This window comes from Osmerus eperlanus, chromosome 28 (assembly GCF_963692335.1).
Source record: "Osmerus eperlanus chromosome 28, fOsmEpe2.1, whole genome shotgun sequence".
Lineage (NCBI taxonomy): Eukaryota > Metazoa > Chordata > Actinopteri > Osmeriformes > Osmeridae > Osmerus > Osmerus eperlanus.
Window position 1 is genome coordinate 6,094,593 of NC_085045.1, and position 23,452 is coordinate 6,118,044.

Here is a 23,452-nt window from a genome sequence, read left to right on the forward strand (position 1 = left end):
GAGAGAGAGAGAGAGAGAGAGAGAAGACGTGTATTTAGACATTCACAGGCTAAAAAACCTGAACTGGTGTGCTGGAATTAGATAGCAACTCCAAGGTGACCCAAAAAGTCAATGCCAAAACATCGTTTTGTTGAGGTTTCCCGTTTGGCACCTGCTACTAATGACCAAGAATGATCTGTCAACTGAAGGGATGGTAGGAACAGCAGAAGCTTCTGGGAAACTAACCCCCCTCCCCCCTCCTCTCTTTTCTTATTTTACGAGGAAAGCAGGAGGGGTTACTGCTGACGGTGCACTCTCATACAAAGACACTTCCTCCCCCCCCAGGCCACCTCCGCGCCCCTGTCCTGACCTCCTCACCCCCTGTTGGCGGGCCCGACGGAAAATGGCGACCTATTAAAGTGCAAGCGCAGTCGTATCGGGAGTAAAGGTGACATGACATACCGTGACAATAGAGTTCAAGCCAGGAGGGAGGGCTGTATGGAGATTAAAGCAAGTGTGGCATTCTGAGAGAAGTCAGATGTCCGTATAACAGCGCGAACTACAATGTCAAACCCCCCCCGTCCCCCCGTCCCGTCACCACCCCACCACCCCCGTCCCCCCGTCCCCCCCACCTGAATTTCTCGTAGGTCTGGGAGATGTAGTTGTTCATGGGGGTCATGTGGGAGTTCTCCCCTCGAAGAGCTTGTTTGCGGCGGCGTGCTGCAGCGTCTTGGCCACGGAGCCCAGGTTCCTGCGCTGGTCCGAGTGGAGCTGGCCTCCCGCCGACAGGTCGATGATGTCGAAGCCGTCCGGCGCCACGATGGCCGGGTTCATGAAGCGGTAGTACAGCAGGTTCCCTACGATCTGACACACACACACAGTTAACCTTTCATTGAAAGAGATAGCACCAGTGCTAGAGTTAACCCTAATGCATGTATTCTTGTAGCAGACCCTTCCATCTGAGGCAACGTACGCGGGGGACACAAGACACAATAATGCAATAATGATGCTATCAAAGTGACCATCAACTCTACAGCACACTGTTAATAAGAAGCGCCTATGGAAGTTTGAAAGAGAATTGAATGTTTGTAACTTTTTCAAGCTTTATTGAAAGAGACAAGTCGGAGAGAGACGGGAGCACAGAGAGAGAGAGTGGAAGACACACAGGAAATGGCCCGGGCTGGAATCGAACCCAGGCCCCTGCAGTCTCCCTGGCGAGCCACTAAGGGCGCCCCAGAAGTTTCCCCAACATTCGAAACGACTACTTTGACCATCCCTACTTCAAGAGGAAAAGGGATCTCTCCAGTGCGACAGGAGAGAGAGCGGGAGGAGGGATGAGAGAGAGAGCGGGGGGGGGGAGAGACGTGACCTGGGGCCTCGTACCTTCAGCAGCTCGTCCTCCGAGGCGTCTGGGAACTTTTCGTGGAGGCAGTTCTTCAGGACCTTAGCTATGTATCTCATGCCATAACTGCATGCCAAAAACAAACACGGCGACAGCAACGTGAAACGGACATGCTTAAAAGACACAGGAACACAAACACAGGTTATGAACGCACATGACAGGGGGGGGATGGGGGGGGGGGAGTCAAGTTGACCCCTGACCTCAAGCTGTGAGGCTCCTTGTAATAGGATGAAGTTCATATCCATCTGTATCCAGTAAAACGATACTGCCCTCTAGTGTAGAAGATGGAGTACTGCAGCATCGGGTTTAACTTGTGGCGATGGTGTAACTGCATGGTTTCAGAAACCTGGAGCTCAATAACAGCCAGCAGGGTCCCTGACATGCCCAGTCCTCAGGGCCTGACTCACGTGAAACATCAAACAACAACAACCTTCCTTCCTCCTGGCTTCACAGCCTCGCTGATCTCCCAACACTGGCTGGGAGACCTCACTCGGGCTCGGGTGAAAACCGCTGCGGCCCACCCCACTCCTGTCGAGTCTGATACGCGATGGCGACCGGGATGGATGGCAGGGAGGAAAGGGAACGGAGGATGCGAAAGGCCCCTTGGAACTCACGGGATGTTGTCCAGGGACGACACGATGGAGTTGAGGACTTTGTCCGTGGCCGAGCGCAGCGTCTGGTGGGAGGCCTCCAGCTTGGCGCGTACTTCCGGGTGAGCCATGGCCTGATCGGGGGCCACCTCGTAGGGCAGCTTACTGGAGGGGGGAGCGGCGAGGGGGCAAGAGCACGGTCACTGGTGTGTGTGTGTGTGCGTGTGCGTGGGTGGATGTTACTGGATCTAAACACGTGGGCAAGTGAGTGCGTCTAAATGTATGTGTGTGTCTAGGACAAGGCCCTGGGCATATATACATACATATACACAGTCAAAATGAGTATTTGTGTGTGTGTGTGTGTGTGTGTGTGTGGGTAGTTACCTGGCCTCCCCGGTAGCCGTCTCCAGCTGGTTGACCCAGGTCTTGTACACGTCCACAGGGTTGGTGTTGATGCCCAGGGCCTTGTCCTCGATGATCTCCTTCACCGTGGGAGCCAGGAGCTGCCGGAGGGAGTTCTGGCCCCGCGCGCCCCGGTTGAAGCTCACCACCATCTTGATGACCGTGGGGTTCCCCGTCACGATGTCCTGGATCTGGTCCACCTTGGACCTGGGGGAAGACGAGAACAGGAGATCAGATACAAGCCTGCCTTCTTCTGGACAGGAGCAGACGTCACACACGAGCTAGATGATCGAATCAAACTTGGTTTTTCACTTGATTTTTCATTTAGCTCGCCTCAGGGGGTTTCACATCAGGCCAATAGCACTGTACCTAATCCAAGCTGAACCCCACGCGTTAGATTAGCATATCGACGTTCGTTTATGAAAGAAGGGAAAATGTTTTGGGGTCGTGGGGGCGTTCCTCACTTGATCTCTTCCTCCAGGGCGGTCTTGAAGAGCTTCAGCAGCAGGTACTCCTCCCTCTGGTTGGACGCGTAGTTGTACAGGGTGAAGATCACCGTGTCCATGAACTTGGTGGACTTGTTCTGGGGCATCTGGAAGATGAGCTTTGCCAGGTACAAGGGGTGGGTCTGATGGGGGAGAGAGCGCGTATCTTAGTGTGGGTGTGTGTCTGTAGTTGCAATGTGAGTGCGTGTGGATGTTTGAGGGGGGAGACAACATTTTGTGTGTGTTTGAGTTGGACTATTCATGATGTGCTGAGGTATGTCTGGGTAAGCGTGCATGTGTGTGTGTGTGTGTGTGTGTGTGTGTGTGTGTGTGTGTCGTCAGACTCACCTGCAGCAGGTAGAAGAGGTGCTGGTAGGCCTCTAGTTTCCTCCGCTTGCCCTTGCTCAAACCCTTGATGCCCTGCCTGTCTCCTGTAACCAGCTCCTCCTTATTCTTCTTAGAGTTCATTTTCTTACTGTGGGACACCACATCCTGCGCACACACAAAGAGAAGAATGGTGGAGCACAAGTTAGTACTTCTATCAGACAAGTTAAACTGAATGATTTATCATACGTTTATTTGCCTAAAAATATATCCCTTTTGCCCCTGTCAAAATGCTGACATTATTGAGTGCTTTTGATTATGATGCAGTCTCTAGTTTGTTTGGATGTTACCTGCAGAGTGATTCTGTTCTTCACCAGCAGACCGATCTTGATGTCCATCATGTTCAGGTCTTTCTCCATCTGCAGGTTGGAGCGGATCTTGGTGACCACTTCCTCCCGCAGACGGATCACTTCCTGCTCCTCCAGCAGGTCCAGATTGCTCTGCTCCAGCAGGTGGACGAACTTGCGCACCACGGAGAGTGGGGGGTCCTGGGCGCCAGCTAGGGATTCACACACACACACACACATCAGGGATAATGACAGTTCACTTTTTGAGGCATTTTGGCTTTCATGGTCTCTAAAGAGAAACAGGAAATGTTGGTGCATGGCCGTATTCGAACCCAGGCCCCTGCGATAAGGTCTTAAGCCTACATGGTACACTCTCTACCGGGGGTCTCTATGAGGTGATGACTCACTGAGCGTCCTGTAGTCGTGCCTGGCTTGGTTAGCCTTGAGGAAGGCCTGGATCTTCACCACGTCCTTCTCCTGAACACACAACCACCGCACACAGCATCAGCACATCAACACAGAGGAGCCCCGGTTATGGCCTTCACAATAAGAGTCCTCTGGAAACCCCGCTGTGCTCGGGCTGTGGTCTGTGGTACTCACGTGTTCTCTGAAGTACCGCAGTCTCTGGGAATATTTCCTTTTGGCTCTCCACATCTTCAACAGGGACTGGATCTGAAACCGTGAGTGTACAGGGTCATGTCCTTTTCTCACAAAAGGAACATTCCTGTCATGTAGAAAGATGACTCTAAACAAACAATATATCTAAACGCAACTATTAAAATGACAGTGAAATATTTACTCTCCAAAATGTCTTATAGTCCACGGTCGTGTTCATTACCTTCACCACTGACATGACGTTGCCCTGCAGAACTTGTTTTCTGTCTTGGTACACCTTTCTCTGTTTATAGCCCTTCCAGGAAGCCTGCGGAACAGAAAATAATTTGCTCACTCACTCAATCTAGGATACGACAGCATCCTCAGTCTGGTGGGGACTGTCGGAGCCTAACCAAGACACCAAGTTCAGTGAAAAGCTGGATTTACAGTAGCACTAGATCTGATGTATCCTGCTGTCGCTGTACAGTACCTGTAGCCTGACCACCTGGGGTTCCTGTTCTCGTAGATACTCCAGTCTCTGTGTGTGGGCTCTCCTCGCCAGGTAACCTCTAACCCGGGCCTGTAGCTGGGTCACCAGGGCCTCGTTGGCCAACCATAACTGTTCCCTGTTGTACTCCGCTGTCACGCGGCCAATCACGCTCTAGGGAAGATCCATAATCCAACCAATGAGCAAAAAATGCTTTACGAAATTATGAAAGGAAAAGACTAATATACAATACAAAATACTTGTTTAAGACAATATTCGCGTGAAGAACCTCAGGTGCCTAAGACTTGTGCCCGGTCTTGTAAGTGTGCGTGTTGGTGTGGAAGTTCTGCCCGTACCTGGATGTCCTCTCTGCTGAGCCGGCTGCTGTTGAGCTGGAAGGCCTCCGGCTGGTCCCACGTCCCCTGCCCGCTCTCCGGGTTGTAGAAGTAGCCGTGGCCGTCCTTGAGCACGTGTCTCACCCACGCGCTCTCAATGCCTCCTGGAGCTGCGGCCAAGACACGCGCATGAGAGACGCCACACAGCAGGAAGTACTTTCACTCTCTAGAATTTTGTTATACAGCATATTAGTATTATTATGAGGACGAGGAGAAGGAGAATGAGGAGAAGTATTGCTAGTAGTATTGTTTGTATTATTATTAGACATGCTGGACTGTGAATTACCTGAGGTAGTATTGAAGTTTTGTTTCTGGGCCAGTTGGCCCTGGTAGGCGTCGGCACATTCTGACAGCACCCCTCGGAGACCCGCGCCCGGCGCCTGCAGAGCCTGCAGGGTATTCTGGGAGTCCCCCCGCGCCACCTCTCTGTTGATGTCCGCCACCGCCCCGGCCACTGTCGCCAAGGAGACAAACAAGCAACGCTCTCAACCAGACAGAAAAGTAATCGGTTTGATTATGTTAATATCATAGAATACAATAGTAGTCTTATTGTGGGAGTTTTGTGTGTGTTAAGGTGAAAGGTTGTGTTCGCAAACAAGCAGTTTGGTTTGGCGTACAGGTGAGAGCGTCCACTTCATTTTGATTGGCTGTGTGTATGGCCTCTTGGATCTGGTCCAACCACAGGACTGAAGACTCATCCCCAGAGCTCTAGAACCACACAGTACACAGTCAGTCTAGACTACAGTCACACACAGTTCACAGTCTAGACTACAGTCACACAGACTACAGTCACACACAGTACACAGTCAGTCTAGACTACAGTCAAACAGAATAGAGTCACACACAGTTCACAGTCAGTCTATTCTAGTCTACATTCCACAGAAAAGCAATCGGCAGAGGCTACTAGCGAAAATATAAAACGTACATATATGCTTGCACACACACAAAGCAGTACCATTTCCTCTCTGTCCAGGTGTAAGACCTGTAGGAGTGTGGGGGTTCAAACACTATTGTTAGTGTTTCACCAAAACATCCTCACACGCATGTTGCTGACTGAACTTGTTCCAGAACAACCAGAAAGGAAGACCAAGACCCAAAGAGATTCCATTCCCTCCCAACCCCCCCAAAAAAAGAGTCCATGTTAAAACGGCTCACGTCAGACTTGTTCAGGAACCGGTCTGGGCTGCGTTTCCCGAAAGTGTCCTAAGCCTAAGTTGAGCGTAGAATCCATCGTACGACGAATCTTAGTTTTACGGGCCGTTCCCAAAGACATCGTAGCTAAAGTGTCTCTTGAAAATTCGTAGCTATTGAAAGCGCATAGATTAGCCTACGCCTTACGAGCATGTTTGGGAAACGCAAGTAAGAAATATCGATGGTTTCGTTTTTTCGCTCGATCGTTGCTACGATCCATCGTTATCGGGAAACGCAGCCCTGATCTGGTTCAGGGCAGGCGTGATGGTTGAAGGGGCAGGTGTGATGGTGGAGGAGGAGGGTGGGGGGTTACCTTGCAGAGCTGCAGCTTGGTGCTCAGCAGCAGGTCGTGGTAGTGTCTGGCCGTGGGGGGGTTGACGGCCTGCAGCTGGGCTGTAGGGAGGAGCAGGGCGGCCAGGGTCTGGAGAGGGTCGCCCGAGTTCAGCGCCTCGTTGATCTCCGCGATGGCTATGATGCCTGGAGAAACAAAAGGGAGAAAGTGGTGTCGTTAGAACGGACTATATCTATTTTACTTTGGTGTTTATATATATTTAGCAAATGTTTTCATGTCGTAACAATATCTGAGGGGATATTAAAGAAATACGGAATCGATTTCCAACTAGAATTGTGGTCTCATTGGAGTTTGCACATGAGGTCAAAGTTCAGCCCAGTCTCCATGCAGGCGCCCTCTACAGTCTGCCGGCGGTACTCACGTTCGTGCTCCTCGTGCACCTGGAGGTTGACCTTGTCGATGCTCTTCTGGACGTCGTTCCAGGTGAGGAACTCCTGTCCCTGGGCCAGCCCCTCGGCTCGGAGCCTGATGAGGGTGTCAGCGTACCTGGGGGAGGGGAGGGAGGGGAGGAGGAAGTTGAGGGAGAGGACCACACACACACACACCGGGCAAAAACCCTAACGCTGTTCGTGACAACCCCTGTGGGGGGCTGTTGATGGGTGCTCCTGTAAGGAAGCGGGGGTGGTTGTGTGTGTGTGTGTGTGTGTGTGTGTGTGTGGGGTCTTGCCTGTGCAGGTTGTCCTGGTCCATGTTGCTGAAGCCCAAGGGGGAGTCACACAGCTGCTCGGTGACAGCCTGGGGGTCCTTGGTGTCCAACACCTCGTTCAGCACCGCCACCGCCGACAGCATCTCCACGGCGACGCACAGCTCCGCGTGGCTCAGCCCCGCCTGCTGAAAACCCGAGGGAAGGGGGGGGTCACCGACCTGTACGTGCCGGGATCAGATATGGCACATGGCACATACATGCGTGTGTGTGTGTCAGTACCCTGGTGCCCTGGATCTGCAGGCTGAAGAGCTCGCCCTGGTACAGGTTGGCAGCGCTCTGGTACACGACGGGCAGCCGCGCCTCGGGGTTCAGCAGCTCCTCGGCCGTCTCCTCCGCGTTGCCGCGGCGAATGGCCGCGTTGATGGCGTCCACGGCCGCCAGCTCTGGAGCGGGGACGGCATCACGCGGCGGGTCAGGAGAGTCATCCACAACAACAACAACAACAACAACAACGACGACAACGACGACGACGGGAATTCCCGGGACAAAATGGCGGGGCTCACTTCTTCTCTCTGCCTCGGCGTAGTCGTTACAGGAGCTGACCAGCCTCTGGATCTCCTCCCTGTCCATCGTCGCGGCTCCTCCAGAGTCCTACACACCGGGGTGAAACATCTCCCTTAGTTTCCTGGCCCAGCCTATGGAGATCCACACTATATGTGCCGCACACAACCAACATGGTGCGTCCGTCTGAAGACTGCGCAGTCGGGGTCTTTGGATGTATTCATTTAGCAGAGACCATCATCCGATGCGACGTGGGGAGAGATTTGAACCCGCGATCTGCTGTCAAACAGCTCTAACCGCCGAGCTGTACCCTCCCCGCCCTTCTACGGTGGGTCACCTGGGTCTTGTGCTGGCGGTGGGAGGAGAGGTGCTCCAGGTACCAGCGGGCATGGGCCTCCTGCACCCCCAGCAGCGCCAGGGCCGGCAGACGGAGAGCGGCCAGGAGCGACGCCTCGTCCCCGGCAGAGACCGCCTCGTTCACCTGCCTCACCGCTGCCTGGCCTGGAGGCCGGGGGAGGGAGGGAGGGGGGAGATCAGAGGGTTAAAGGAGACCCGTTTTAAGAGCAGTTTTATTTGTCATTTTCCTACCCAATTCATTCCATACATCCTAGTTCATTGGATCCATCCGAGTTCGATGGAACATCAACGGTTACTTTCTCTTTAAGGAGGGACAGTAGTGACGGTGTGCGTCTGTGGTTTCTCACTGTTGACGAAGTCCACGCTGGCCTGGATCTCCTGCTGGGTCAGCAGCTCCTCGTACACATCCCTCTCCTCCGACGCCACGGACGAGCGCTGGGGGAGGCAGGACGGATGACGGGCGGGATGACAGGAGGGAGGGACACGCATGCAATTAGGCGGACGGCTTTGGTGCGCCCGTTTGTCCAGCAGGCTTTTTTCTAGCTTGCTGTCGGATGTCTGCATTGCACCTCGCTAGCTACATTAATGGACAATGTGCTGACTGGTGCAGAGGCATCGCGCCAGTCATGTTTTCCTAAAGCCAGCCGGAGTATGGGAGGTTAGGAGGAGGGATGCCAGTAGGGGTGTGTGTGTGTGTGTGTGTGTGTGTGTGTGTGTGTGTGTGTGTGTGAGTGAGTGTGTGTGTGTGAGAGCGAGAGAGACAGGGAAGGGGGGTACCAGAGGTGCAGAAGGAGTTAAGCTAATGCAGCAGCTACAGGAATGTTATGGGGACTCTCTGAGCTAAACGCTAAAGTGCCAACAACCAGATCTCAGTATTCTTCACACTGAATTCTGACCAGTGAAGCAATGACTTGCCAAGACATACTGATCCCAAGTCAGTTGTACTAAAGGCTGTGTGAGGTAACTCTTGACCCTGTGCCTACAGACATCCAGCCTTGCTATCCAGCCTTCCTATTCAAGCCCCGCCCTCCCTCCCCCCAGGAGGTGTTAGCTCCCTCACCCTGCCCGAGGCCTGGTCCTCCTTTCTGGCCTTGGCCTGGCTGAGGGTGTCCTGGTAGTCCTGGGCCAGGCTGTCCATGGTGTTCCTCAGCAGGGCGTTGGGGTTCCTCAGGGCCCCCATGGTCCCCTCGGCCTCGCCGCGCTCCACCGCCTCGTTGATGGCAAACACGGCGGCGTGCACTGGAGGAGGGCGGGGCAGGAGAGAAGAGGGGCGGGGCGGGAGAGGGGCAGGGCAGGGTTCGTGAGAGGTTAGCGCTAGCATCGGTTTTAAGGTCGATTGTAATACAAACTCAGCTGAAGTCAACAGGTTGGTTTAGGTGCAGTTCTATGAGGCATGTGTGAAGCCCTCGGTGACACTGCTTGTAAAAAATGGCTGTACAAATACACATTTTGATTTGATTAAAAGTCATAGCAGCCCTGCTTCATGGGGTCAGCATGTATGTGTCGTTACAAATTGGTATCAGTCCACTACTACTACTTTGCTTGGCAGTTGTGCCCCCTCTGCCCAGCTCCAGTATCACCGTTGGCAAACTGACCACAGCGCCGGATAGGCTCGTACTCACGGGCAGCCTCGTCCACAGAGAGCTCGTTGGCCAGGATGCCCCCGATCTTACTGAAGGTGGGCATCTGGATGCCGTACTTCTCCAGCTCCTTCCTCATGTTGTTGATCTCCTCCTCTGGGGAGGGGGCGAGGCGAGAGAACATGTCAGTGGGAGGGGGGGGGGGGGGGATGGATGAGGGGGACCGCATGTGGATGAGTCTGGTGACAAGAGTTCGTCAGAGGGCTTGGTTCTTACCTGTGAAGGCCACTTTACCCAGCAGATCCTGGATCTGTGGCGCGATGCCCAGCTTGTACAGATATAAGCTGAAATGGAGCGGGACAGGAGTTTGTGGTCAGAGGTCACGGTGGACGTTAGCACAGAGTTGTGTCGTCCTACAACAGAGGGCAAACTACAGGAGTGAAAGGACCCCGTCTCCCGCCCTCCTTGACAGTATCTCACCACGCCGAGGCTGCGGTTCAATATGCTAGGCTTCGTCCGCACGCTCGTGGTGAAGAAGCCCATCAACTGCCCCGACATCGCCACAAGAGGGCAGCCCCGTGCTCGGATACGACTCTTAAAAACGGAGACCTGTTTCAAGTCCACCCTGACACGCACGCAGGCGGTTGGAAACGGCATTAAACTTTCATCTTCCCGCCATCTCCCTGATAGAGTGGCTGTAAATTATAGATAGCGCTAGCTGCGTTCCATCAGCCATTCTGAATGAGGGGAGACCCATTTGACCCGTCGGTGCGTGTTTAGGTGTGCGTGTAGGTGTGTTTAGGTGTGTGCGTGTGTTTGTTTGTATGTGTGTGTGCATAAACAAGGACACCTGTGTCTCTCTCTGATCAGTGACTCCTCTGGGTGGTGCTAGCTGTGCTGACAGAGCGAAGTTAAAAAGGCTGAAGACATTTGACCCCTGTTACTCAGCCATGGAGCCCAGGAAGGCTTCATTTCACTTCCACTGTGAACTGGAGCAAAGGACAAAAAAAAAACTGCTCTCTCCTCCTCTCACACTCCACACACGCACACACACACACGCGTATCAGAAGCACCAGCCGATATCACAAAATGGAAAGTGGAACGACTGGGATTTTGCAGTGTGCCTCTTTTCGGACGTCCGTCGGGTCGAACACAAAAGAGCAGCGTTGGTCCTTGCTGGCTCTCTTTGTGTTGACGCTCCTCAGAGCTACCCTCTATCCCCCGCCCGCCCGCCCGCCAGGAAGGAAGAGCACGTGTGTGTGTGCGCGCCCGGCCAGGGAAGGAAGCCGCCACTCGCGGGCCTGACCAAACACTACGGAGCGCCGTGGAAACAAGACTATAGGAGGGCCTCAACTGTTTCGCTCTGTCGCTACAAAGGCGGCCTGGCCCCGGACGCTGGAAACGGGGCCGATTCGTTTGCGCCGCTCGTTTTTAAATAAACAGGAAGGCGTCATTGCGGGGCTGGCATCCTTGGGGTGGATACTGGTTCTGCGCTTTGTCCGCTACAGAGCCGAGGACGTGAGGACATACTGATTGGCTGGTGCTCTGAGGATGAGTAAATCAGTGCTTAAGAGGCACAGAGATAACGGTCCAATCAGAAGTTGCTAAACCTGTGACTGAACCTTGCAAAACTATATAGGGAACAACACAGGGCTTCTCAGTGCCATAACTCAGTGGCTTATCTATCCATCTATTTATCATCCGTCTATCACTTTCATCTATCACTTCCATCTGTCAACTGTTGTAGCTGAGGGCCAACTTTGAACTCTGCGTTGCTTGTGTTAGCATAGGAAAGAGAGCGCCTGGATTCTGCTACAGGTGTGACCAGGCCGACAGGGAGTGTCCCCCACAGGGGCTCTGCTCTGGGACACGTCAGCCTCGACTTAAGAAGCAAACGATTGTACGTTATTGCTCCTCCCAAGGTTTCTTCCATTTTTTTTTTCTCCTGTTGAGAGTTTTTTGGGAGTTTTTCCTTGTCTTCCTTGAGGGTTTCGGTTGGTTGAGGGGCAGTTCTATGGGCATATGTGAAGCCCTCTGTGACATGCTTGCGTGTAAAAAGGGCTATACAAATAAATTTGATTTGATTTTGATTTGAAGCAAACGCACTCCGCGCTCGAGTTCAGCTGAACGTGTTTCAGTTCCCCTTTCAGACCACTGAGCCCACATGGCTATTAAAGGTGTTTTGCTTCCCGGCTCGAAACCGGGACAGTGGACATTTGAAAGCCATGAACCGAATGCTGCACAGTGAGATGGAAAAAAAGCGAGCGAGACAGAGAGAAGGGTAAACTCAGACTATAAGGGCCATCTGGCTTCCTTCTGGGGGACTGATGCTGTGGAGGGACTATGTTGTGAGTGTGACATCATGCCGGAACCCTCCGGCGGAGCACAGACAGCTCTGTATCACCCGCTCCGGCAGTATAGATAGCAGCTGCCTGTTGACAGGAAATGACTCAGAGCAGGCAGGAAGTTACCCATCAGCAGGCAGGAAGTTACCCATCTGTCCAAGAGGGGCGGGGTTTGTCTGGGACGATACAAGAGTGTAGATAACGTACAATCGCGAAAGCATGACCGTGTTTTGTAACAGCAAAGTGACTGAAGCATCCCAAATTATTTCTTAAGGCGCAAACGGTCCTTTAAAAGCATCACATGCCGATTTCGCTTCAGATTGTCTTTCTAAATACGACTTCCTTGGCAATCTTTCCAATATTACTGTTGTGTTGTGTTATGTGTTTATTGTATCTATGTACTGTTTGTGTTTGAGAGGCTCTGAACAGACTGTGGCAACACGTCTCCTTGGAAAAGGACTGTAAAGACTCTATTTTTTGAGTCCCGTGTAGTTTTGAGGCCAATGGGGCAGGTAATCCAAGGCTTAATGTTGATACATCAAGGACTCCTATAATTACCAGCCAGAAGTGATTCTCTGCCAAAGCACTGGGGGAACGAGGGATGGAAATACAGCAGGTTTGCCCGACTGTGAGGAGCGTTCTGGCTGCGGATCGAGTCGATAAATCTTTTCAGTTCTCTCTCTCTCTCTGGCTCTCTTACCTGAGCGCGTGTATGCAGTATACCACCTTGGGCATGTTTTTGCGATCATACACGTCAGTCGTTTCGGGATAAAATATCTGAAAGTAGAAACCAGAGCGGGCATTAGTCATCCTTCTTTTCTCAGAGCCCGCCGAGGGTCTTTAATGTGCTGGAACAAACGTGAAAAAGAGTCGTCTCTCTCATCCTGACTGGAAGTACATCTAAATGATTTACTTAGGCCTAGCTAACTAGACAGCAGCAATGTAAGAACTATGATTCTTCTTTCTTCTTCTTCTCCAGCCCAAAAATCAGACACTGAGGTCAGCGGTTGAAATCTTGACACCACAATCCCCCACCCCTGCAAGCGTTTATGTCACTTGTATGTTCTATTAAGAGTTGTCTTTAAAAATGTTGTTGCTTTTGTGGTAAAGTAACTCCTGTGAAAGTTCATGCGCCCCTATGTGCACGCGCACACACACACACACACACACTTACAAGCAATGACAGAACCTCGGGTCACTAAGGTGCTGAGAGCTTAAGTTGTGAGAGAAAACTTGGGGTCGAATTTGGGCACGCATGATGTGACATTGTTACATTTACATTTAGTCATTTAGCAGACGCTCTTATCCAGAGCGACTTACAGTAAGTACAGGGACATTTCCCCCGAGGCAAGTAGGGTGAAGTGCCTTGCCCAAGGACACAACGTCATTTTGCACGGCCGGGAATCGAACTGGCAACCTTCAGATTACTAGCCCGATTCCTTAACCGCTCAGCCACCTGACTCCCTTGTTGCCCTCGGGTCTTTGCTATTCCTGATTCTTCTTTTTTTATACACCTGAATGCAGTCAACACATTTTTGGGAGTTTTGGTTTGTGTGAAAACGTTGACAGCAATAACATAGTCCCCATGTGAACGTGAACAAAATCCCAAATTGAGTTGACAAGGTAAAGACAGGTCCCATTGCATCGCAGTAACAATTGGGTGTTGATGATGATTGTACGCTAGCGTTTCCCCATCCATGTTAAACTCCCGAGGGAACATCCTTTGTAAGTGCTTAACTTAACTGGCTTGGTGAAAGTAATCAAAAAGAGTGTGTGTTTTACGTTTGGAAGACAGGTGTGGCACCTTTATTACACACACTACTGATAAGATTATACCAGGAAAGGACAAGGGCCCTCATTTGACTTGAATACAGTTGTAAAAACAACGCAACAATGCATATTTATGGGTTGTAATCCATAAGGTTAATGGTGTGTTGGGGAACAGTATGTATGTGTGTTTGCGCGTGTGTGTGTCTACCGCATGTATCCGTTAGCCTTACCTTGGGCAGGCCTACTGACTCCATAGCTCTGAGCCACTGCACTGTGTTGTCGGTGTGTCTGAAGTGGAGGCCTGTGCGCTGGAGGCAAACAGACGTATTAGATCCTGGCACTCACACACACACAATCAGTAAAGGCACTCACAGATCACGATGGCAAGCGTCAAGCTCGTTACAGTGCATTGTGTGGCAGCAACAGATGTGGTGGAGAAAACATTCGATGAAAATGTCATTACAGTACCTACTGCCTTTTCTTTTAGAAAGGAGAAGAAAAAAGTCTAACGGGGCGACAAAGCGCGCACACACACACACGCGCGCGCGTGTGCAAGTGTATTTTAACAGCTGCTGGTTGTAACTTCATGGGTCCAACACCCCACTCCCCCCACCCCCGACTCTATCTCTCTCTCTCAGGGGGAGAAGTCGACAGGATGCAGGGATGTCTGCGATGAATCGGGGATTACTGGCTTCCTGTCTGACACCATGGAGGTGTGGAGGAGACGAGGGGGAGAGCAGGGGGAGGGGAAAGGGCCGAGTCTGAGGGAAAACATGCTTCAGTGAAGTGACACAGCGTTCCTAATCGAAGCCTTGACGAGACGCAAGTTAAACCAAAAACAAACCAAATAGAAAAAAGTCATCTCAGATTCCATACCCCTCGGCTTCAACTGTGAAGCTCCAGTGAGCACTTGGAGTGCATGGCGATCGGAAGCTCCCAGCCGTGAAAAATGAGTTTTAGAGACGCACCTTGTAGCGGGCCTGGTCTCGGTCGTAGATCCTCTTCTCGGAGACCGTCTTGGGGGCGAAGAACTTGGCCAGTTTGCCCAGGTAGACCCCGTTCCTCAGCCCCTCCTCCAGCTCTGTGGTGGGGGGCAGGTCCTCCTCCAGACACGCCTCCATCCACCTGGGGGGGGGGGGGGGGGGCGACAGCACAGACCTCAGGGCAGGTCTAGGACGGGAGGCGTTCTTGTAGGGTTACAGTACCTGGGTTAGGGATCTCTCAACATCTAGCGTGACCTTCTCGTTGGGGGGGGGGGGAGACGGCTGACCAATCAGTTACATCAGTTAAAACTAAAAGGTCACGCTCCCAAACTACACCCCAAACTTTGGACCGGCTCCTTTTTAGTCTCCGAGCTAACTTTCCACTCAATAGCAAGGCGGTTGCCGTGGATACGGTGGGTTATAAACAAACAGAACCTTGGTCTGTTGATCACCTCGCAAGGCCTGAGACGAGAGAGCGGCGGCATGCAAGTCTTATCGGACGCCCACGTTGGGTCCTTGGCTGGTCAATATTGGCTTCACTGTCCCTGTACAAAACAGCATGACATCTAGATCTCGTGTTATGAGGTTGTGGTCGACTGGATAGCCTGCTTTATGGCAGTTCCATTATCTATGAATGCATTTTTCGGTTTTTATATTGTTTATGCGTTCATATCTAATTCAACAACCGTAAGCAGCTGAATGAAGAAGACCCAACACCTAACAATTCGCCTAGCGCCTAACCCTCCAGAATGCCTGCTTGACTGTCAGGGGTAAGGGCAGGGCCTAGGCATCATGTAGCTGCCCAGTGGGCCACTGGGCTGGCTACTGAAGAGATTGTGAGCAAAGCACGTTCAATGGTTAAATCGGACTGGGGTGCATGTTGCATGTGAACAAAAGCCATGAATTATTGCCGACCGTGTCCATGACTGTACGCATCATCCTTCCTGTTGCCTTGCAGTGCTGAAGGATTAGGCCAGCGTACACGAGTGAGTGAGTGAGTGAGTGAGAGTGTGTGTGTGTGTAGAGGGGGGGGGGGGGGGGGGCAAGTGGCTGAGTTTGTCCTCTGGGACTACAGTACAAGGCCAACTTACACACCTGGTACACAGGGAACATTTCACATTCACACAAGACCTGCAGAGGACAGGGACTAGCTAACTAGCTTCTGAGTAAAGAAAGACCGACACAGAGAGAAGTGTTCGAGCAGTTAATAAGACACAGGGGGGTTCATATCTGGAGGACTAAGTGGCTGTGTTTGTTTCCAGGCCTAGAAATTCACACGAGCGCTATGACGACTGGAGCGAAAACCTCAAATTTAGCACCAGTTTCACACCGTATGGCGCGAGCTAGCACCCGGTTCCTGGTGTAATGTCTCACTGCTTTTCATCAAGTCAAACAGTGACTCGATTAACACGGGACTAATGATGCAACGCAAGGACAACCCAACTACACGACCATCAGCAGACACAGGATCAGGGTAGGGAATGTCCTTGTACATGTCTGGACATTCATTCGGCCTGGTGGTCAAAAGCAGGTCTATTGACTACTAGCCTAGTTCAGTAGCCTGGTAAACAAGATATGTACGCCATTTTTCCACTGCTTTATGGAGATTCACTCTCTGAGCAGTAGGACGGGGAAGTAGGCCTCACGTTTCCTTACCATGTGACTTGCATTCCACTTGTTCTTCATCTCTTTCATGGAAGGGGGGGGGGGGAGTGACCTTCCCTCCTGTGAGTGTGTCATACTCCTGTCTAAACACCCCCCACACACACACCCTTGTTTGTGCTAATAAGAGATGTGTGGAGGATGGGGGGGGGGGGGGGCACAGCAGACGTGACACTGTCTAAACAGGCATCAGCATGCTCCAACTATCAACCAACACACCCGCACAACACACACCGTCCCCCTCCATCAACACAAACCCATTTGGTAGGCTAACCACAACAAACGGCAAGGAGAGCCGGTAAAGTCAGGTCAGGTCTTCACACCAGTCTCTGCTCCACTTCGCCGCCACGGTTTTGTTGTGGTTGATGTCATTCTCTTTTCTTTTTGCATTGTCACAATGATTCTTACCTTGCTGCTGTGGCCCGAGATATTGGCTTCTACTCTACTATCAAAGGCCCGGGGAACGACTTGAAACGTGGATGGATAGGAAGCGCCCTCCTGCTTTCGGCCCTGGTCCTCCACACGGCCTAACGAAGAACTGCTAGCACAGAGGGGATCAATGGGATTTCTTGACTTCACTCTGACATCATGGTGGGATTCAGCCTAGTGGACAAAAGGCTGGGTATAGCAGCCGACTGTGTTGCTGCAGGCATTTAGGGGGCTTGTGATATTGAAGGGGAACACGCAAGCAGGATGAACAACACAGAAAGAATGAGAGGGAGGGAGGGAAACAATATTCATGGTAGAAGGGACAAGAATAACCGTGCCTCTTACCCGGGCTAAAAATGAAAGAAAACAAAAGAGAAACTGGAAAATGAAGTTTAGAACCAAACACATGCAGGTCTATTTTGGCTGAATCAAGACTTTATAGGGGGACAGCCACCGGGATCAGCTAGACACAGTGAAATCTGATCCCAAACGGCCTTCATGATATGCATGGCCAGTCACGAGTCCCCAAGGAAATCAAGTTACCTTGTGGTTCAGGAACTAAGTGAAAAAAGCCCTGGCTTTGGGTCTTTTTCCATGTTTATGTGTCCAGCTACCATTACACAGAGTTGTCAAGCCTTCACAAATCTCAAATGAACGTCTTAAAGTAAACGGCGTCGGTGACGTTAGCGAAGGACAACGGTTCTTTCGGGAGAGTAGAGCGCTTGTGTCCCGAGTCCCTCGGGTGTGTCGGGCGGACGCACTCGAGCGCCGACGCGACATTAACCGGAGGCCCTGGGAGCGGGTCGCGGCCACGCCGCCTGCCCGTACACCGACCGGGAGGAGGAGAGCCCCAACCAGCATGGAGCTCGCCAAAGGCTGACTAAACCAGGACTCTGAATAGGGAGGTTGTGAGTGGGGAGTCTGTGTAGGAGTTTGAAGGTGAGGTAAGCGGAATGTCGTCACAGTGCCTGCCTGATGACCCTGAACACTTTGGCGTTGCAGACTGGCCGGTCGGACACAAGGGAGAGCACCCACATGTCTGCTTTTGGAAACGGCTGATGTCGAAACAAAAAGGAGAGAAAGACCCTTAGAGGGGCGGTGAGAGAGAGAGAGAGAGAGAGAGAGAGAGAGAGAGAGAGAGAGAGAGAGAGAGAGAGAGAGAGAGAGAGAGAGAGAGAGAGAGAGAGAGAGAGAGAGAGAGAGAGAGAGAGAGAGAGAGAGCTCCAAGTGGGTCTCCCTCTGAAGGTCCACTTCCTGCAGTTGAACAATGTGGCAGGGTTGCAACAGTCTGATGGTCCACAACCACCGCAGCCCTGTTTACAGCCCCCCCACCAGGCCTTCCTGTCATTGTCAAACCTTGAGCCAGGCCAAACCATTATGTGGGCCACAGGGAGCCTGGAAATCTCTGGCCCACACCAGCAGTATATTAGGAAACATGTTACACCGTTTAGCAAAGTGCCACTGCAGGCTGTTAGATTTGGATTGTGAGATTTTGAACGATTAGCAAAACTGCTTCGTGGCAATTACAGTTTTTATGACGGAAATCTGATTCAACTACCTAAAGCAGGAAACTGTTGCGTGATACAGAGCTGTGTCAAAAGAAACCGGTGAAAAAAAAATCAGTGGGAAAAAAAAGAAGGAAATGATTCCCTATCTGAAAAGAAAAAAAAAAAACGGACTGTTTACTCAACGCTGCAGGTACAAAGTCTCCAAAGTTAAGACCACAGACCGTGTGTGTGTGTGTGTGTGTGTGTGTGTGTGTGTGTGAGTGAGTGAGTGAGTGAGTGAGTGAGTGAGTGAGTGAGTGAGTGAGTGAGAGAGAGAGAGAGAGAGAGAGAGAGAGAGAGTAATTGACGGGTGTGTGTGTCGTCCAGATGACGGGTAAAAAGTCTGCATCATGGCACACGCCATGCGGCCACCAGCATCCCCCGTCGCTGCCCTGAGACACACAACCCCTACGGTCGCTCCAGCCAGCATACGGCTTTCAGTCAGCCTCTGCAGTCAGGGCAGTGAACCAGGGTTGTGCGAGGAGCAGATTACCACCATGTACAATCATGGAGAACATCCCATGTACAAAGACAAAAAGACACTTGCGTTCCTAAAAAACACTTAAGCGGTTTCTCTCGAGGTGTACTCCAACCTGCCGTTTACCGGTGACACTTCCTGACTCCTGACTCTGAGAGCAGAGCGGGGTTAGGCTGTGCGGGCCCTAATCCTATGCCCTCTCTCGAAATTAGAAGCTAGCGCTGTAATCTAGAGCTGTAATCTTAATCCCAGATGACAGGCTTCCCAGAATAGAGGCGCTCGGCAACAGGCTGAGGAGAAACGGGAAGTTGGGTTGTACTGGGAGGAAACAACACAGGAAGTGAGGTGTGTGTGTGTGTGTGTTTGGCAAGACTGGTGTGTGGGGGAGGGTCGGTGGCCAGTGTGTGTACTGGTAAGGGGTTGAAAAGATGGTCGGTATGAGGTTAACCAGAAACTAAAGGGGGTTCACCACATTGACTTGACACATATTACTTTCTGTGACAGCCTCCTATAGCACTCGCAGTATCGTCAGAAAGATGCAAGTATCACGCAGACCGCTGTGAATTGCAAAAAAGAGGATCTTAGCGATGATCGTAACAAGGCGTCATGGAGAGTGAATCCACTAGAACTGCCTCACAAATAACGCATGGTGTGACACTGTTCTGTGAAGCATAGCCTTGATGGTTATACAGTCTCCGGGTGATAAAACTACAGTCATAGTCTTTTAACATAGTAAAGTCCAAACTGGTCAGTGGAGAAAGGCTAACTTAATGGCTTTTAGCTGCGGAGGGATCAGAGATGTGGAGGCATACAAGATCTCGGTGAACTTTGACCTCAAGACCCACCGCTCCCCTACATCCCCAGGGAGTTAACCATGGTACAGATAGAGCACGCTTGCTAGATGAGGTTTGCGATTACTCTTTGATGCACGAAGCTGCAGAAAGGGGTGGGGCGGTCCCAGGCACGGCACGCCAAAACGCACTTCCTGTCAGGTGACGCGGCGCATTCGCGGGGACAACAGGACGTGGCGACGGGTGAGCTTAAGGACTCAAAGTGAAAGCAGAGAGGTTTCAGGCTCACGGCCTGAAACGAAACCGCGAATCCGTTTGAAAAACAGGTTCACTGCAAGTTTCCCCCCCACTCGCAGACCTATCCATCATGCTCTTCCAGCTTCTCCTCCCCTCCCTCCTGTCTCTCCCTCTCTGCACCCTCTCATCCTCCTCCACACACACACACACACACACACACACCCCCAGACCTTCCCCCGACCTCCCCTGCCTCCCAGCCCTGTGTGGTGGAGCCCGGCCTTACCGCTTGGCCTCCTCCAGGTGACACAGGTACTCGTAGGCGATGTTCTGCCGGCGCCTCTCGTCCATCTCCTCGGCCGAGAGCCTCTCGTCATCCTGGATGGCTGGCGGGGAGAAAGAAAGCAAGCATGGGAACCAGGCGAATGACTGTCAACGGGTTTGGATGGATCGCAGGAGATTGGGGTTTTCACTGGTTGGTGTCAACAATGCTGTGGTCTGATTGGGCGGATGCGGGGACCGTCGGGCAATCGGACTACTGTGGCGCCGACTGTGGCACAACGCGTTGCAGACATAACAGAAGTGAGGGATGTCTTCATAGGGGGTCATGTTGGTTGCGGCTGAACTATCTCAAAAGGTTCAAGCTGAGCACATGCTCAGTTCTGCGTCTGTGGGGTTCACCAGCACTTTTGAACATTATGGACGTATTAGAAAGTGTCACTGTGATATGGAACCACGCAAAACCACTTTCTAGCTTCCTCCCAAACAAACCAGTCTCAAACTCTGGGGGTCTATCCTTCTGCATTTGACTCCCCTAGCCCTGGGTGAAGGTGCAGAGTACGTCGACATATCAGCGCTAAGGGTAGACCCGTATCTGTCGATGCTGCATGGGAAAGAAATCTGGTTCCCTGTCTGACAAGTGACTTCTGCAGAGTTGACCTTTTACGAGATGACTAATGAGGTTCATTCCCCCTGGCTCTCCACCACCCCCTTAATCCAATTAGATCCCTTTACTTCTGGCTGAGTGGAGCCCTAGTCCTGGTTTTGGTACAGCCCCAGGAGTCGAATCCAGCATACCTTGAGGCCAAGTGGCAGTGTGTATGGTATGTTGGGGTCCGGGTCTATGTGAGTTAATGAACACACACACAAACACCAACATTTTTAGAGGCTTCCTAGTGAGCTTACAGATCATTAGCAGCAATGAAGAGCTAAACTATAGACTGATTGATCAACACAATCCTCGGTGACTGGAGCGTGGGTCAGGCTACCGTTATTCCCTCACTAGTCTAGACTATATTGACTTCAAGATGAGCTCTTAGGACAGCCAGGCTCTTAGACACAGCTCTTTCTGTGAAGGTCCACTTCAATACGTGATAAGACAAGATTCTTGCTGACACGGTGCCTCACTGTTCAATGGGCGGAACCTTAATCCACTTCCCTGGTGTGCCGAGTCACCTGTTTACACTCTGGTCAGCCATGCCGGCCTAACAAATCCCTGCAGACTTAATTAAGGCACATCAGTTCTGTCATATGCGAGTCAGGGACTCTGTGGCCAACTCCAGTGACCCGCTCTCACTGGAAGGGTACAACCAGGGTGACACGCGAGAAGCTCTGACAGCTGCAATACCACAGACGCCACCACAACTCTACTTCTCACCAGGTACTATGGCTGGACATGATGTAGGCTAGGCCTGAAGGGCTGAAAGAGTCACTGCCACACACACACCGCACGACACACACGTTCTGTGACAGGCAGAGACAGTCCACGATACACACAAACACACATTCCCCTCACACACACAGGCATAATCCGTGACAAACACACACTCACAGTTCCAGACACACACAGACTGTCCAACTCAGGGCTCTCCGTCCCCAGGCTGGTGTGTCCGTCAGCCTGAAGGCCGCTGGCCCAGCTGTGCGACCGAAGAGGACGTGAGTGTGTAAACACTCAGCCCAGAGGCGTGGGATCCCCAGCACAGCCATTGGACACACTCCACACTGACTCACAGACACATACTTCCTGAAAGGCCCGCACAGCCAGAGCTATGGACGAGGTCTATATTTAATCTGGTGGACTAGCTGTCAGAGCATGGCTGGATGTGATTTGTGAGCTCCATGTTGACGTGGTCCTTTGTTTAGGGGATGCATTTGAGTGAACCCCAGGCTACAGGGAGCAACAAATCAAGTTAGACTATGCAAATGTCTAATGAAGGACTCCATAACCTGAGGTTGCGCTAGCATAATTAGGTTAGCAGTTGAAATGTTTTAGGGAAGGGATAAACCTCAGAGTTGCTCTACTCCCTGGTAAGGAGGTTTAGGGTGGATAAGGCCAGCATTGCCTCTCATTGGAGTTTTAAAAGCACTTATCAGCACCATAAGACAATCCTGCCAATAACAAACAATCCATTTCCAATGTACTAAACAGACACACACCAATACCTAGGTCCCATGGAGAAAGGCAGGCTTCATGTTCAACCAGTAAACATTGTCTCTCACTCTGACAAGGTTGAGAAATGTGGAGATTTGGCAGAGATTTACACTTTGGATCCAAATGCATCTCTTTGTCAAACAATACCATACTGCTGAAGAAGCTAAAGGCAATCGATTGATTATAGACTGCACTTTGAAAGCACACCATTGCAATTCGAGACACTTTAACGATATATTGACTCGAATTCCTGGGATAGCCTCACGCTGAAGTCAGGTGTGCAGTTCTTAACGAAGGTTACAGACAAAGTTAATGGTTAACATCACAGAAAGGTTCGTTGATCTGTCAACTATGTGAAACAGAGACTGTCACACGGCACTCGACGGGCAGAAAGGTATTAAATATGTATTTCTTGAAAGCAAATATTATGTGGCCTAATTAATTCGGCTATGGGACTAATCATATATTTTAACATCCGTGTTAGTGTTATGGCATTCTAGCACAATCCACGGATAACTCAACACACAATGAAATCATCCTGAGATGCAATGTCAGTTTAAGAATTTTTAGAAGCCGTAACATTGATAATTATGTTGGCCTTCTAGTTATATGGAAGATGCTCGAACACCTGTGGCTGGTTTGACATTACGCTACACACTGTGCGCCTGCTTGTTACCTGCGCTTCCTAACAGACCACGTCTATTTTCCATACAATATATGAAACATACAGGCTAGCCTACCATGTGTGATACTTACATCCATAATGTGGCTTGAGAGAATTTGCGTTGTCTTCATAGTACATCCTGGCTTGGTTCAACTAAAGCTATGTCCTAATGAGAATCGCAACTAACTTAGCAGCAAACCATATGCGTGCGCGTTTAGTATAATATGTTTAGCTGAATTTAAAGAAAGTTTCCGGAACGAGGTTAGAAAAGAACTTTTTAAAGTTAATGTTCGACCAAAAGCACCATATGTCTCATGTCAATGCCAAAGCATATGCCACCTTATCTCGACTCATGACGGAAAACGTCCTCTTGTCAACTTGCTCCAGTCTATGTACTGGATCTGTCACTGTGCGCTGCGCTCTGAT

General features: G+C 51.3%; 1 protein-coding gene across 1 annotated transcript in view; it reads right to left on the reverse strand.

Moving 5' to 3' along the window:
• Positions 1-23,452, reverse strand: part of iqgap2 (IQ motif containing GTPase activating protein 2) — a 28,981-nt gene extending 5,529 nt beyond the window's left edge. The window contains 30 exon segments of the mRNA XM_062454091.1: positions 612-672; positions 675-843; positions 1,363-1,447; positions 1,996-2,136; positions 2,356-2,580; positions 2,838-3,001; positions 3,207-3,350; positions 3,533-3,741; positions 3,937-4,006; positions 4,130-4,201; positions 4,368-4,451; positions 4,614-4,784; positions 4,967-5,115; positions 5,292-5,459; positions 5,623-5,713; positions 6,510-6,673; positions 6,910-7,034; positions 7,216-7,379; positions 7,474-7,637; positions 7,758-7,845; positions 8,093-8,256; positions 8,460-8,547; positions 9,173-9,351; positions 9,735-9,848; positions 9,969-10,036; positions 12,738-12,814; positions 14,038-14,115; positions 14,776-14,932; positions 20,218-20,317; positions 23,119-23,452. Coding sequence (XP_062310075.1) covers positions 612-672; positions 675-843; positions 1,363-1,447; positions 1,996-2,136; positions 2,356-2,580; positions 2,838-3,001; positions 3,207-3,350; positions 3,533-3,741; positions 3,937-4,006; positions 4,130-4,201; positions 4,368-4,451; positions 4,614-4,784; positions 4,967-5,115; positions 5,292-5,459; positions 5,623-5,713; positions 6,510-6,673; positions 6,910-7,034; positions 7,216-7,379; positions 7,474-7,637; positions 7,758-7,845; positions 8,093-8,256; positions 8,460-8,547; positions 9,173-9,351; positions 9,735-9,848; positions 9,969-10,036; positions 12,738-12,814; positions 14,038-14,115; positions 14,776-14,932; positions 20,218-20,317; positions 23,119-23,164 — 3,779 coding nt within the window. The 5' untranslated portion in view covers positions 23,165-23,452.